This window comes from Boleophthalmus pectinirostris, unplaced genomic scaffold, assembly GCF_026225935.1.
Source record: "Boleophthalmus pectinirostris isolate CB_2022bp ecotype Guang Dong unplaced genomic scaffold, ASM2622593v1 HiC_scaffold_22, whole genome shotgun sequence".
Classification (NCBI taxonomy): Eukaryota; Metazoa; Chordata; class Actinopteri; order Gobiiformes; family Gobiidae; genus Boleophthalmus; species Boleophthalmus pectinirostris.
In genome coordinates, this window is record NW_026571190.1 from 40,453,332 (window position 1) to 40,468,331 (window position 15,000).

At 39.9% G+C, this 15,000-nt stretch overlaps 1 protein-coding gene across 1 annotated transcript in view; it reads right to left on the bottom strand.

Annotated features, from left to right (window-relative positions):
- The window catches only part of LOC110170931 (UTP--glucose-1-phosphate uridylyltransferase-like), a 38,782-nt gene that overhangs the window by 18,996 nt on the left and 4,786 nt on the right, over positions 1–15,000 (bottom strand). Inside the window, exons 2-3 of the mRNA XM_055158518.1 lie at positions 11,186–11,301; positions 1,463–1,570 (exon numbers count right to left, since the gene is read on the bottom strand). Of these exons, the coding sequence (XP_055014493.1) occupies positions 1,463–1,570; positions 11,186–11,301 (224 nt within the window). The remainder of the gene's footprint in view (positions 1–1,462; positions 1,571–11,185; positions 11,302–15,000) is intronic.

Here is a 15,000-nt window from a genome sequence, read left to right on the forward strand (position 1 = left end):
GAAGAAAAAAGTTGACAAATGATGTAAAATCCTGCACCTTCTACTTGTTTGTACAATTTTCCCTCTGTTACTTTTCCCTCCGTTACCATGACCTTTCTTAATAAAAAATCTCATGAGTCAAAAAGTCAGAGGTTTTTCAACCTAATCTTGTACCATATGGTAGAAAACTATATGAAGCAAATATTCAAACCAGTTTGTTAAGGATATGGAAGTGAGAACCAAGAGTTATCACTGTTTGGATTTATTGACCAAAAAGTGCTGCATATTTCATTCCCTCCGTTACCGACATGAGTTTTTAAATTTTTTGTCAAAAACTTGAAAGAATCTCACAGGTTTAACTTGACCCTGTTGGAGTGTAACTCTTTCCTACATTCTGATACTTTACTTATTTCAATAGTTCCTCTAGTTTCTGAATAAGAGACATTTGAATGTCAAAAATCTGCCCCTGTTTCCCTCCGTTACCACTTGATCGGACCCATGAGTGAATTAGAGATGAACCAACACCACTTTTTGAAAAACGTTACGAGTATAATCATTTCTGTACTTGCCGATACTCGGTATCGATACCGATAACGATACTTTAACACCCTCATGAACATACAGTGAAATAAATGGAAATGCTGATTTTATTTTTACTCTTTGATCATTACAAAATGTGATGCTTCATGTGGACGAGTTAAAGCCTCATCTGTCCACTGCGCTATCAAACTTAAAAGGGACATCGGGCAGAGGCCAGTGTTTCCTGCAGCGCTTTATGGTTAAGGCTCCCTCCTTGACTACCTCCCTCCAAAATCACGTGAATCTTCGCAAAACTACGGTCGTCGCGTGGAATCTCACCCCGAGCTCCTCACTTCTTCTCCGTGCACAGAATCTCCTCACTTTTTCACACTAATTTTCTGCGGGAAACACTGGACGCTGCTTCTCCAAATATGAGTCGTGAAGCTTATTGACTCGATGTCATGAACCATTGACCTAACCTGAGTTTTCACAGCCTCAGTTATTTTTACTGCCCGAGTCTTTGGACATTTCCTCTCGCTTTTTGAAAACTTCAGTTCAGTCTTCAAACGTTTGGTTAAATTGCTCGTATTAAATGAGGTGTTTTCCCTTCCACCTCTCCACACTTTGGCACTAAATCATTTGCGATCTGCTTTCCTCTTGTCGTCCTCCCTAACACTAGAACACTTCCAAACTGCTGACGACGACATGATGAGAATTATTTACCCAGATGACTCTTCTGGGTCTTCTGACTCTTCGTCTCCCCCTGAACACTGAAGTTGGCCTCCTGAACGTGACTAATGATGCTGTGTAGTGGTATCGACAAATGTTTAACAAGTACAAGTATATTAAGAAAGTCTCAGTGCATCCCTAGTGTGAATGAAACAAAACACGACTGTCTCATGAAGAAAACAACATTAGAACATAGATCAGAGTTGCGCGACTGGGCCCTTTAAGGCGTCCTCACCGAATCCTCTGGAGGTCGGCTGATTTTGGCCCAGTCGATCGCCGGACCTTTGACCTGAAGGAACCGGTGGAACAACTTCTTAAAGCCATCGAAGTCCTTCCTGGAAATCTGCAAATAAGAAAAACAACACTGAGTTAAGAGGTTGTGGGTTAGACTCGTGGCCTGTGTGTGTGTGGAGTGAGTCGCCTAATAAGGAAGGAAACGGAACTTGGAACAGAAATACTTCAAGATATTTGGACCGAAGGGCTAATTTACAGTGTGTGGGGTTAAAAACGTAAAAATCTGAAACCAGCCTCCAGAGTGGAAAAGTTGAAAACACTCTGCCGTGGTGTTTCCGTCCACACTGCCCAAGACGCAAAACTCTGGTCAGATCTGCTCAGGTCAGGTACACGTTTACATCACATAATGTATTTTCCGGGCTATAGGACGCGCTCTTACGCCTCCAACCCCGTCAAAAAACGACAATCCAGAGCGCCCCATACAAGAATCCACTCGGGCGTCCCAGCACGACTTCAGTAAACTACAAAGCCGCAAACACACACGGAAGAAACAGCGACCGCACGGCGAAAAACACCCACAGACACACTCATCACTCCACGCCGACGAGGAACGGAAGGGAGGAACGAACCGAAAAAGCGACGAGCGCGACGTGCCGCTTCTAGACACGACTGAACAACTGAGTCACTGCGAACACGCCGACAATCCAGCGACAGACACTACTCCCTACACGCCACAACTGAACACAGCCCAGAGTCACCGTGAACGAACAAACAAACAAAACCACTCACCCATCACACTGTTGGGTTTCATTTAAAGTCCCACGCGGTTTATTTGTGAAAAAAGTTCAAAAATAGACCATTTAATGATGTCTTATAATGCATGTTATAATCTAGAGCACAGGTGTCAAACATACGGCCCGGGGGCCAGATCCGGCCCTCCAAGACCTTTAATCTGGCCCTCGGCTGATTTTCTACAGAACTATTTTAATTATATTTTCTATTAAAATCGTGTTAATTTTCTGTGGTGTTTATCACAGCAGCGTCTCCAGCGTCTCTGTACGTGGCCCCTCCCACCAGAGCAGCACAAATGAAGACTTGTCTCTTTCCAAACGCTCTTAAAGGACGATCGTTTTGACTGTTGACCGTGACACCCTCATCAGAAAAATGTCACACATGAGAAAAGTGGAGCCGAGTGCAGGATTTTACAACAAAAATGAACTTATTTCTATTTACAAACAAGTTCATGTTAAAACTTTGTGTTGAAATTGTATTTTTCTTAAAGTTTCAGGTTGTTCATGATATTATAATATTGTGTAAAAGAAAGAGTTCATCAATTAAAAAAGATTTCTGTAATAGATTTGTGTTTCTCTGCACAAATATTTGAACTTATTGCTATTTTTGGGGTATATATGAGTTTTCTGATCCAGCCCCTTTGGGATCAAAGTCGGTTGGATACGGCCCCCGGACCAAAATGAGTTCGACACCCCTGGTCTAGAGCGAATAATAGCTCGGAAAATACAGTACATCACCACCGAGCGTCACCACCGAGCCGCCTGGCATACATACACAATCAAATTCCACACACTTTCGCGTCACCGTATTCAGCAGATTTCCACCTGAAAACGCTCATCTAAACGTGGAATAAAAAGTGAAGACGCAACACCACTTTCACGTCTTCTGTTCAGACTGTCACCATATAAAAGAAGCCTGAGATTACAATGTTTCTGGGTATTAATGTTTTTTGTTTGTTTTTTTCTCAAAACTTAGAATAACTTAAATGAAAAAAATATATATTGCAAAAATATTGGAATATCGATATCAGGGGTTGATGTATCAATATATCGTAAAGAGTATTTTTTTTGTATATTTTACAAAATTATTTAGTGAAAGAGCTACAATTGTGTTGCTTGTTTGGAGAAAGGAAACTTGTTTATAGGGCTGGGTATCATTAAAAAAGTTGCCGATATGATACATACTTTGATACAGTGAACTTTCAATTTGATATATTTCAAATTGATTTGATACAGTTCAATAAAAAATAAAGTCTAAATTATGTCTGTGACACTAAAAGTCTTTGTTAAACCACTTCTTCTTGTGCAAAGTTCATATGAAACACAAACATTTTAATCATCAAAACAGTGAAAATGTCAAATGTGTCGCATAAACGAGTTTCCTTCTTCTAAACTTGCAACAAAACTGCAGCTGTAACAAAATAATTTAGCAAAATATACCAAAAAATACTCAATACAGCAGCCCACGATATCGATACTGTATCATCACATTAAACGATACGATATATCGATCGACCGCTACTTGTTTACGCAGCACATTTGATGTTTTCTCTGATTTTGATGAGTTGTTTTTGCACAAACTTAGTGGTTTAATAAAGACTTTTAGTATCACAGACATGATTTGGTCTTTGTTATTTACTGAACTCTAGCTGAACTCTATTTTGAAATATATCATATCAAATCGTACTAAATCGAAAGTACACAGTATCGAAAAACGCATTGCATCGCAGTCTGTGTATCGAGGTATGTATCATATCGGCAACTTTTTAATGATACCCGGCCCTAGAGTGGACTTCAGTGATGATGGAAACCCGTCATATTCAAAAAGACGATTTTGAGCAAATGTGGAAACGGTTCACTTCAGATCTGGACGACATGTGCTGAAAAATGTTCAGTGTGAATCCAGAAGGGATTAAATATTGAATCGTGTTTGAAAAAGAGCCGTCAAAATATTCAAAAACAGACACAGATCGATACTAAGACTTTTTTTTTTTTTTGAGCAGGTATCGATACTAAAAAAAGTCCCATTCACAAGACAGAAATGAAGCTTTCCTGAAACTTTAGAACGATCTTGAGTTAAGTATAAGAGCAAAGACCAACCAATTTTCTGTGGGAAACGCTGATTACTAGGGCTGGTATCATTAAGAAGCTGCCGATATGATACAAATCTCGATACAGTGCACTTTCAATTCGATACGATTCAGCAAAAAATAATGGCTAAATCATGACTGTGACACTAAAAGTCTTTGTTAAACCACTTCTTCTTGTGCAAAATTCTGATGAAACACAAACATTTTAATCATCAAAACAGTGAAAATGTCAAATGTGTCGCATAAATAAGTTCCCTTCCTCTAAACAAGAAGCAAAACTGAAGCTGTGACAAAATTATTTAGTAAAATATACCAAAAAAAAATACTCAATACAGCAGCCCACGATATCGATACTGTATCATCACATTAAACGATACGATATATAGATATTTCGATATTTTTGCACACCCCTACTGATTACTGTTTTTTTCATTGTTTAAAACATGAGTACCGTATTTTCCAGACTATAAAGCGCACTTAAAATCACTTAGTTTTCAGAAAAATCGACACTGCGCCTTATGTATTCATTCTGGTCGTGTTTTCTGACCTCAAACCGATTTTCACAAATATTCCGCTGAGTACGAATCCAGAAGGGACCTGTTCAAATTTTAGATGAGTTTCTGTATTCTGTATTTAGAATGATATTTTTTCTTGTTCTTTTTATTTGCCCAAATGAACTTGACTTATTAGAAGCATCGTTGTACAAATCCACACTGGTTTGTTAAAAATATATATGTGAAACAAGTTGTCTAATAGGAGAATATATATGATTGTAAGATAAAGGGTTTCAAAATGGCTCTAAATCTGTGTGTCATTCGTTCATTCGTTTTTCAATATAAAACCAAAAGTAAGAAAATGAAAAAAAAAAAAAAACTATTTTCTTCATTATTTGTCTCCAAAACCAAAACCAAAAAACGGATAACAATTTGTTTTTTCAGTTTTCGATTTTGTGTTTAAATGAAGAATGGAAAAAACGGATAACGGCCGTTTCCCGTTTACGTGACTCCTGTGACTGCAATGCCGGACTGAACCGGGACTGAGACCAGACCGGGACCAGACTGGACTCCAAGCTTTGACTCTGAGCTTCTGCAGGGTCCGAGCCTCAGCTTCAAGCTTTGCCTCCGGTCTGGTCCCGGTCTGGTCCCGGTCTGGTCCCGGTCTGGTCCCGGTCTGAGTCCCGGTCTGGTCCCGGTCCCGCTCTGGTCCCGCTCTGGTCTCGGTCTGGTCTCGGTCTGAGTCCCGGTCTGAGTCCCGGTCTGAGTCTGAGTCCCGGTCTCGGTCCCGGTCTGGTCCCGGTCTGGTCCCACTCTGGTCCCACTCTGGTCCCACTCTGGTCCCACTCTGGTCCCACTCTGGTCCCGGTCTGGTCTGGTCTTGGTCTGAGTCCGGTCTGAGTCCCGGTCTGAGTCCCGGTCTGAGTCCCGTCTGAGTCCCGGTCTGAGTCGGTCTGAGTTCTGGTCTGAGTCCCGGTCCCGGTCTGGTCCCGTTCTGGTCTCGGTCTGGTTCCGGTCTGAGTCCTGGTCTGGTCCCGGTCTGGTGCCGGTTTCAGTCTGTCTCGGTCCCGGTCTCGGTCCCGGTCTCGGTCCCGTCCGGTCTCTGGCTCAGTCCCGGTCTCGGTCCCGGTCTCGGTCCCGGTCTCAGTCCCGGTCTCGGTCCCAGTCCCGGTCTCGGTCCCGGTCTCAGTCCCGGTCTCAGTCCCGGTCTCGGTCCCGGTCCCGGTCTGGGCTCAGTCCCGGTCTCGGTCCCGGTCTGGTCCCGGTCTCAGTCCCGGTCTCAGTCCCGGTCTCAGTCCCGGTCTCAGTCCCGGTCTCAGTCCCGGTCTCAGTCCCGGTCTCGACCTGGATCGGTCCTGGTTCAGTCCATACGCGGTGCAACAGTCCGGCATCACAGTCACGTAAACGGGAAACGGTCCTTATCTTTTTTTCCCCCCATTTTTCATTTAAACACAAAATCAAAAACTGAAAAAAAAACAAACAAATCATTATCGTTTTTTGTTTTTTTTTCATTTTAATTTTGGAGACAAATAATGAAGAATACAGTTGTTTTTTTCATTTTCTTATTTTTGGTTTTATGTTGAAGAACGAATGAACGAACGACACACGGATCGCTCGAGTTTGGCAATACTTAAATCCAGATAAGAGTCGGTCCGTGTTAGTCTCCTGGAGTTCACTCACCTGTTACGTAACTGCTCAAACACTGATAGAGCAAAAAAAAAAAAACAGACGGCAAATATTAAACCAGAGCAGAAAGTGGACCGTGATTTTTAAAAGGTCCCGTATTACGCAAAACGGACTCTTGTGAACTTTAAGTCGTGTTTCGTTTCATTTACGTTTATTTTTAGTCTGTCTACATCTCCAAAGATCAAAACGCTCTGCTCCACCTTGTGATGTCATGAAGAGGTAGTTTAGGTAGGAGCTAGAAGCAACATAAAGCAGGACTAGACCGAGACTAAAAGAAGAATAAACCAGGACTGAACCAGGACTGAACCAAGAATAAGTCAAGAATAAACCAGGACTAAACCAGGATTAAAACAGGTCTAAACCAGGACTCAAGCAGGACTCAAGCAGGACTCAAGCAGGACTAAACCAGGACTGAACAAAAGGAACTAAAGCCAAGACTAAACCAGGACTAAACCAGGACTAAACCAGGACTAAACCAGGACTAAACCAGGATTAAACCAGGACTAAACCAGGACTAAACCAGGATTAAACCAAGACTAAACCAGGACTAAACCAGGATTAAACCAGGATTAAACCAGGATTAAACCAGACTAAACCAGGACTAAACCAGGATTAAACCAGGATTGAACCAGGATTAAACCAAGACTAAACCAGGACTAAACCAGGACTAAACCAGGACTAAACCAGGACTAAACCAGGACTAAACCAGGACTAAACCAGGACTCAACCAGGATTGAACCAGGATTAAACCAAGACTAAACCAGGACTCAACCAGGACTCAACCAGGACTAAACCAGGACTCAACCAGGATTGAACCAGGATTAAACCAAGACTAAACCAGGACTCAACCAGGTCTAAACCAGGACTAAACAAAGACTAAACCAGGAATAAGCAAGAATAAGCCAGGACTAAACCAGGACTCAACCAGGACTCAACCAGGACTCAACCAGGACTCAACCATTACTAAAATAAGAATAAACCAGGACTGAACCAGGACTAAGCCAAGAATAAACGAGAACTGAACAAGGACTCATCAAGGAGCAGGGCTGTAGGTGAGCATAAAATAAATATACATAAACATGAAATTAAAATTTATGGTTACGCTTTCTTCAGTACGAATACGAATTCAGAGACGCGACTCGACTGTCAAAAATACATCCTGGTTTGGTCCTGGTTCAGTCCGGTTTGAGTCCTGGTTGAGTTCTGGTTGAGTCCTGGTTGAGTCCTGGTCTAGTCCTGGTTTAGTCCTAGTCCTGGTTTAGTCCTGGTTTAGTCCTGGTTTAATCCTGGTTTAGTCCTGGTTTAGTCCTGGTTCTTCTGCTCAATATATAATGCCTTAAGTGAAGTGAAGTAATGATTTTTTATTTTTATTTTTTTTACAGTCAAATCGTGTCTATGAATTCATATTCGTACAGAAAAAATAATAATCGTAAATTTTCATTTGGTGATTTTTAATTCTTGACGTCGTAACTTTTCAATTCATATTCTGATACAATAAATACAATAAAATACACGCAACACATTTTATGTACGACCGGACTAATTTCAGAGTTTACAAATATTTATTTTACGCTCAACTACAGACAAATATGCACAGATTTCTATCCTATGCACACGAATACTTCTGAAAGCTTTTTTACTTGAAAATTACCGCTTCATGACATCACAAGGTGGACCAGAGCTTTTTGAGCTTTGCAGATGTAAACAGACTAATAATAAAAAGTTACTCAAACATGTGAATGAAACAAAACACAAGTCCAGGTCTGTTTTTTGAGGAGGGAACAACATTAAAACAGGACTTAAAGCTCACAAGAGTCCATTTTTGTTGTAATATGTATCTAGGGTTTACTTTGGGACGTTATTTAAGATGAGTACATTCTGTTTTTTTGTTTTTTTTACATTTTTTGAATTTGAAACATAAAGATATATACACTGGTGTGCAGTGTTGGGAAGGTGACTTTTAAAATGTAATCCCCTACAGATTACAGATTACATACACCAAAATGTAGTTTGTAACATAATCCATTAAATTACTTAAAGTGAGTAATGTAATCTGAATACTTTGGATTACTTGATTTGCTGTAGAGAAACAAAGACGAGGACATTTTCACATAAGATGTTTTGTCTGATAAAAGAAAATTAAAAGCCCAGACTTTACTGAATCAAATAAAAAATATTATTGATAAAAGACGAGGAAACAGAGTCCACACAGCAGGATTTATTCCTGTTAAATCCTGGTTTAGACCTGGTGGTTTAGACTCATTTTAGACCTATTTTAGACCTGGTTTAGTCTTGGTTTAGACCTGGTTTAAACCTGGTTTAGACCTATTTTAGACCTGGTTTAGTCCTTGGTTTAGTCCTAGTTTAGTTTAGTCCTGGTTTAGTCCTGGTTTAGACCTGGTTTGGTTTAGTCCTGGTTTTAGTCCTGGTTTGGTTTAGTCCTGGTTTTAGTCCTGGTTTGGTTTAGTCCTGGTTTAGACCTGGTTTGGTTTAGTCCTGGTTTTAGTCCTGGTTTGGTTTAGTCCTGGTTTTAGTCCTGGTTTGGTTTAGTCCTGGTTTAGTCCTGGTTTGCTTTAGTCCTGGTTTAGTCCTGCTTTAGCCCAAAATATGAAAACAGGAAAATCCCGCCATGTAATCATTTATTTCAACAAAGTAACTGTAATCTAATTGCCACTCACTGAAACAGTAACTGTAACTGAATACAGTTACTCATCATTTGTACTCTGATTACTCTGGTACATGTAATCTGTTACTCCCCAACACTGCTGGTGTGTCCTTTGGAATCGTACCAAAAGGAGTGATGTTTTTGCATCCTGTTTGTTTAGCCCTCGGCCTTGACCCTCGCTGACGTTAGAACGTACGCTCGGGAGGGACATTTAAGGTGAGGAGGTTTAAAAGCCGCATTACGCAACTTTTCTGGGGGACGGTCCGCCGTGGAGATGTTACCGCGCTACCTGGAATGTAGCCGTTTTTAAAAAATGAATGCCGTTAAAAATTGTTTTGCGTCAAGTCATTAATAGAGCGATATTTTTGAGAGCTCTGTCAAAACATCTACAATTTCACAGCAGAATCTACAGAAACTGTTTCATTTTACTGAACAGAAAGATTAAAAAATATTTAGTAGTGGTAGTAGAAGTAGTAGTAGTAGTAGTAGCAATATAAGTAGTAGTAGTAGTAGTAGCAGCAATGGTAGTAGTAGTGGTAGTAGCAATAGTAGCAGTAGTAGTAGTAGTAGAAGTAGTTGTTGTAGCAGCATTAGTGGCTGTAGTAGTAGAAGTAGTAGTAGTAGTAGTAGTAGTAGTAGTAGTAGTAGTAGTAGTAGTAGTAGTAGTAGTAGTAGTAGTAGTAGTAGTAGTAGTAGTAGTAGTAGTAGAAGTAGTAGTAGAAGTAGTAGAAGAAGTAGTAGAAGAAGAAGTAGAAGTAGTAGTAGAAGTAACAGTAGTAGCAGTAGTAGAAGAAATAGTAGTAGTAGGAGTAATAGTAGTAGTAGTAGTAGTAGTAGTAGTAGTAGTAGTAGTAGTAGTAGTAGTAGTAGTAAAAGTAGTAGAAGAAGAAGTAGAAGTAGTAGTAGTAGTAGTAGAAGTAACAGTAGTAGTAGTAGTAGAAGAAATAGTAGTAGAAGTAGAAGAAGTAGTAGAAGAAATAGTAGTAGTAGAAGTAATAGTAGTAGTAGAAGTAATAGTAGTAGTAGGAGTAATAGTAGTAGTAGAAGTAGTAGAAGAAATAGTAGTAGTAGAAGTAATAGTAGTAGTAGAAGTAATAGTAGTAGTAGTATAGTAAGTAAAGTAGTAGTAGTAATAGTAGTAGTATAGTAGTAGTAGTAGTAGTAATAGTAGTAGTAGAGTAGTAGTAGAAGTAGTAATAGTAGTAGTAGTAGAAGTAATAGTAGTAGTAGTAAGTAGTAGTAGTAGTAGTAGTATAGTAGTAGTAGAAGTAATAGTAGTAGTAGAAGTAATAGTAGTAGTAGAAGTAGTAGTAGTAGTAGGAGTAATAGTAGTAGTAGAAGTAGTAGAAGAAATAGTAGTAGTAGAAGTAATAGTAGTAGTAGTAGTAGTAGTAGTAAGTAGTAGTAGTAGTAGTAGTAAGTAGTAGTAGTAGAAGTAGTAGAAGAAATAGTAGTAGTAGAAGTAAGTAGTAGTAGTAGTAGTAGTAGTAGTAGTAGTAGTAAGTAATAGTAGTAGTAGAAGTAATAGTAGTAGTAGGAGTAATAGTAGTAGTAGAAGTATAGAAGAAATAGTAGTAGTAGAGTAAATAGTAGTAGTAGAAGTAATAGTAGTAGTAGAAGTAATAGTAGTAGTAGAAGTAATAGTAGTAGTAGAAGTAATAGTAGTAGTAGGAGTAATAGTAGTAGTAGGAGTAATAGTAGTAGTAGGAGTAATAGTAGTAGTAGAAGTAGTAGTAGAAGTAGTACTAGTAGTAGAAGTAGTAGTGGCCGTTAAAAACATGAATGCCATTAAAATAGTTTCGTGTTAACTCATTAATAACGCAGTATTTTTGAGAGCTCAGTCAAAACTTTAACACTTCAGGCTCATTCAGAGCAGAAGCTAAGATGTTATCGTAGATCAAAGCCGCACGCTCGCGTCACTCAACATTTGCTTAGCCTTTCCCCTTGACCCCTCCCTGACCTCTGACCCCTCCCTGACCCCGCGTGACTCTCTCTGACCTCCTGTTCTTTGGGGTCGGCGGTGGTTAAGAGCGTCTCCAGCTCGCGGTGCATCGACTCCTCGTGCTGCCGCCGAAGCTTCTCCTGGAACTCCGACATGCCTCCGCGCTCCAAATCTGGACAAACAAAACAAAAACAAACAAACAAACACAAAATCAGTACTCAACCATGTTTGAAAAAGAGCCGTCAAAAGAATCGAAAAACAGACACTGATCGGTACTAAAACTTTAGGTATCGATACAAAAAAAAGTCCCATTCACAAGACAGAAATGAAGCTTTAGAAGGATCTAGAGCTGAATCAGAACAAGTATAAGAGCACAGAGACTAGTCCAAACTATTTTCTGTGGGAAACACCGATTATTAAGGCTGAGTATCATTGAGTGCGTATTAGGGACGGGCATTCGATGAAATTTTCTTAGTCGATTGTCGAGAGAATTAACGATCAATTATCGATTAATCATTAACGTTTTTATATTAAAATGATCATTATTATTATGACTATCTGCACTAATCTGCATAAATAAATTCAACTTTACGACATATAAACATAACGACTCTAGATCCACATCAGCTGTTTGACATTATAATGTGTTTAATTCAGTTTTGTTCAAATCTCACAGAAACAAAACTTAAAACCACATCACTAATTTACATAAACTAAGTGAAGATAAAACTCCAGCTCTTGTGTCGCTGATGTGGTTCAACTTGTGTTGGATTAAAAGACATGACTCAGGTGAATACAGGTCAGTGTGACCAGATTTGTGTTTGTCAAAACCAGGACAGCGTACGGGGGGAGGGGGGCGGGGCCTCGTCATCCACATTGAGCGACTCTCACCTGGAAAAACTTTTTCCACTGGACACAGAAACATATGTGCTGCTTTATCCACTGTGCACATGGACTCACACTTGTCCCAACGCAACGGAAAGTGTGGAATTTCTTCTACAAATCATCGTTAAATACACATATGCACTTCGGTACGTTGCAGGCGAACTGACTGTTTGTGTCTCGCTCCTTCTGAGTGCAGAGAGCTACTTGTACGGACCCCCGTTTGGTCACGCTATGAACAGCAACCTGCATTCGGTTTGTCGATTAAAATTTACGTAATCGATGAAATTCTTAATGATCAATTATCGATTCAACGACTATCATGGCCATCCCTAGTGCGCATACATGCACATCAATAACCCGGTTATGATCGGGTTTTTTGAGTATCCTGGTTTCTTGATGGTGCATGTAAACGCAGTAACCCGGTTATGGCAGTGTCCCGGTTATTAGAAACCGAGTTACTGTAGCTGGTTTATTCCGATAGTAACCGGGTTACTTGTGGCATGTAAACGCAGTACCCCGGTTACTGCAACATAAAGTTGAGTGCGCATGCGTCCAAAAGACACTTTCCAGCCTTTCACCACAACAGTAACGACATAAATAAATTGACCAACATAAATAAAGTGACCAAACGAGTGAAATGACTGTAAAATAAAGAGCTGCGCTAAACCTGCACACGTACAATCTGCACTCGTGTGACGCTGAAAAGCTAAAACATGAACTATGTCCTATACTCTATACACACAGAACAGACTCACCATCATCAGCACCTCTTCTGTCACAAAAAGAACTCACATAATCCACAGAGTCGTGTCATTTAGTCCAAAAGAAACTGAACCACATCAGGAGCGTACAGAGAGAATACAGTAATACTAATACTTGTAATACTTGTTCAGAGACACAATCACTCAGTCAACAATAAAATATCATCATTAATGTTCAATGCTGCTCACAAATTTATTTAGCGATTTCCGGAATGTTCCACAGTGCGGCATTAAACCTTTCTATCTTCACGGAGACCAAACCGGACCAAGTTCCAGGTCAGATCTGTGGAGAGGCGACCCCGCCCACAGCCAGAATGTCCGTTTTTCTCGGTATTTTTGCGCTCTAAAACCACCTGTAACTGAATAAATGTAATAAAGTAGAGCTGTTTAATGTCACACTGTGGAACATTCCAGGCAGAGCAATGACGTCTCCATAGAAACGAGCAGGTGACGGACGCCGAACCGAAAAGTTACATCGTCGACTAAAGGATGATAGGCCTTAATTAAAAAGGAAATAAGTCAAATTTGTTGATCTGAGGCCAGCAGGGGGCGCGTGGACTCCTGCCGCAGACGCACTGAGACACGCCGAGGAGTGAAGCAGCTTAAATCGGGTTTAAAGTAGTCGCTGTTAAGGTCAAAGTTGGAAAGCTGCGGAGCGAAGGACGAGTCAGAGAGAGAAAACGCGACGTGACCTTTAAAAGTACAACTCTGACACAAACACGGACACAGAATCTAAGAAATCTGTTTCATTTATATTTAACTGAACAGAACGATGAAAAAATACTTAGTAGCAGAAGTAGTAGTAGAAGAAAAAGTAGTAGTAGTTGTAGCTGAAGTAGTAGTAGTAGTAGTAGTAGTAGAAGCAGCAGTAGTAGTAGTAGTAGTAGTAGCAGTAGTAGTAGTAGCAGCAGCAGTGGTAGAAGTATTAGTAGTAGAAGTAGTAGAAGTAGTAGTAGTAGTAGTAGAAGAAGTAGAAGCAGCAGCAGTAGTAGTAGTAATAGTAGTAGTAGTAGTAGTTGTTGTAGTTGCAGTAATTGTAGTAGTAGCAGCAGCAGCAGTAGTAGAAGTAGTGGTAACAGAAGTAGCAGTAGTAGTAGTAGTAGTAGCAGTGGTAGAAGTATTAGTAGTAGAAGTAGTAGTAGTAGTAGTAGAAGAAGTAGAAGCAGCAGCAGTAGTAGTAGTAATAGTAGTAGTAGTAGTAGTAGTTGTAGTTGCAGTAATTGTAGTAGTAGCAGCAGCAGCAGTAGTAGAAGTAGTGGTAACAGAAGTAGCAGTAGTAGTAGTAGTAGTAGCAATGGTAATAGTAGTAGCAGCAGTGGTAGAAGTATTAGTAGTAGTAGTAGTAGTAGTAGAAGTAGTAGAAGTAGTAGTTGTAGTAGCAGTAATGGTAGTAGTATTAGTAGTAGCAGAAGTAGTAGAAGTAGTAGCAGTAGTAGTAATAGCAGTAGTTGCAGTAGCAATAGTAGCAGTAGTAGTAATAGTAGTAGTTGCAGTAGCAGTAGTAGCAGTAGTAGTAGTAGAAGTAGTAGTTGTAGTAGCAGTAATGGTAGTAGCAGAAGTAGTAGAAGTAGTAGCAGAAGTAGTAGAAGCAGTAGCAGCAGTAGTAATAGCAGTAGTTGCAGTAGCAATAGTAGCAGTAGTAGTAATAGTAGTAGTTGCAGTAGCAGTAGTAGCAGTAGTAGTAATAGTAGTAGTTGCAGTAGCAGTAGTAGCAGTAGTAGTAATAGTAGTAGTTGCAGTAGCAGTAGTAGTAATAGTAGTAGTTGCAGTAGCAGTAGTAGTAATAGTAGTAGTTGCAGTAGCAGTAGTAGTAATAGTAGTAGTTGCAGTAGCAGTAGTAGCAGTAGTAGTAATAGTAGTAGTTGCAGTAGCAGTAGTAGTAATAGTAGTAGTTGCAGTAGCAGTAGTAGCAGTAGTAGTAATAGTAGTAGTTGCAGTAGCAGTAGTAGTAATAGTAGTAGTTGCAGTAGCAGTAGTAGCAGTAGTAGTAATAGTAGTAGTTGCAGTAGCAGTAGTAGTAATAGTAGTAGTTGCAGTAGCAGTAGTAGCAGTAGTAGTAATAGTAGTAGTTGCAGTAGCAGTAGTAGTAATAGTAGTAGTTGCAGTAGCAGTAGTCGCAGGTCTAGAGAAATTAATCACATTTAAAATCATGATTTCAATTATTACTTAATTCAGTTACTGAAGTATTGTCATAAAAATACAATTCATTAAAGTAAAACAAACTC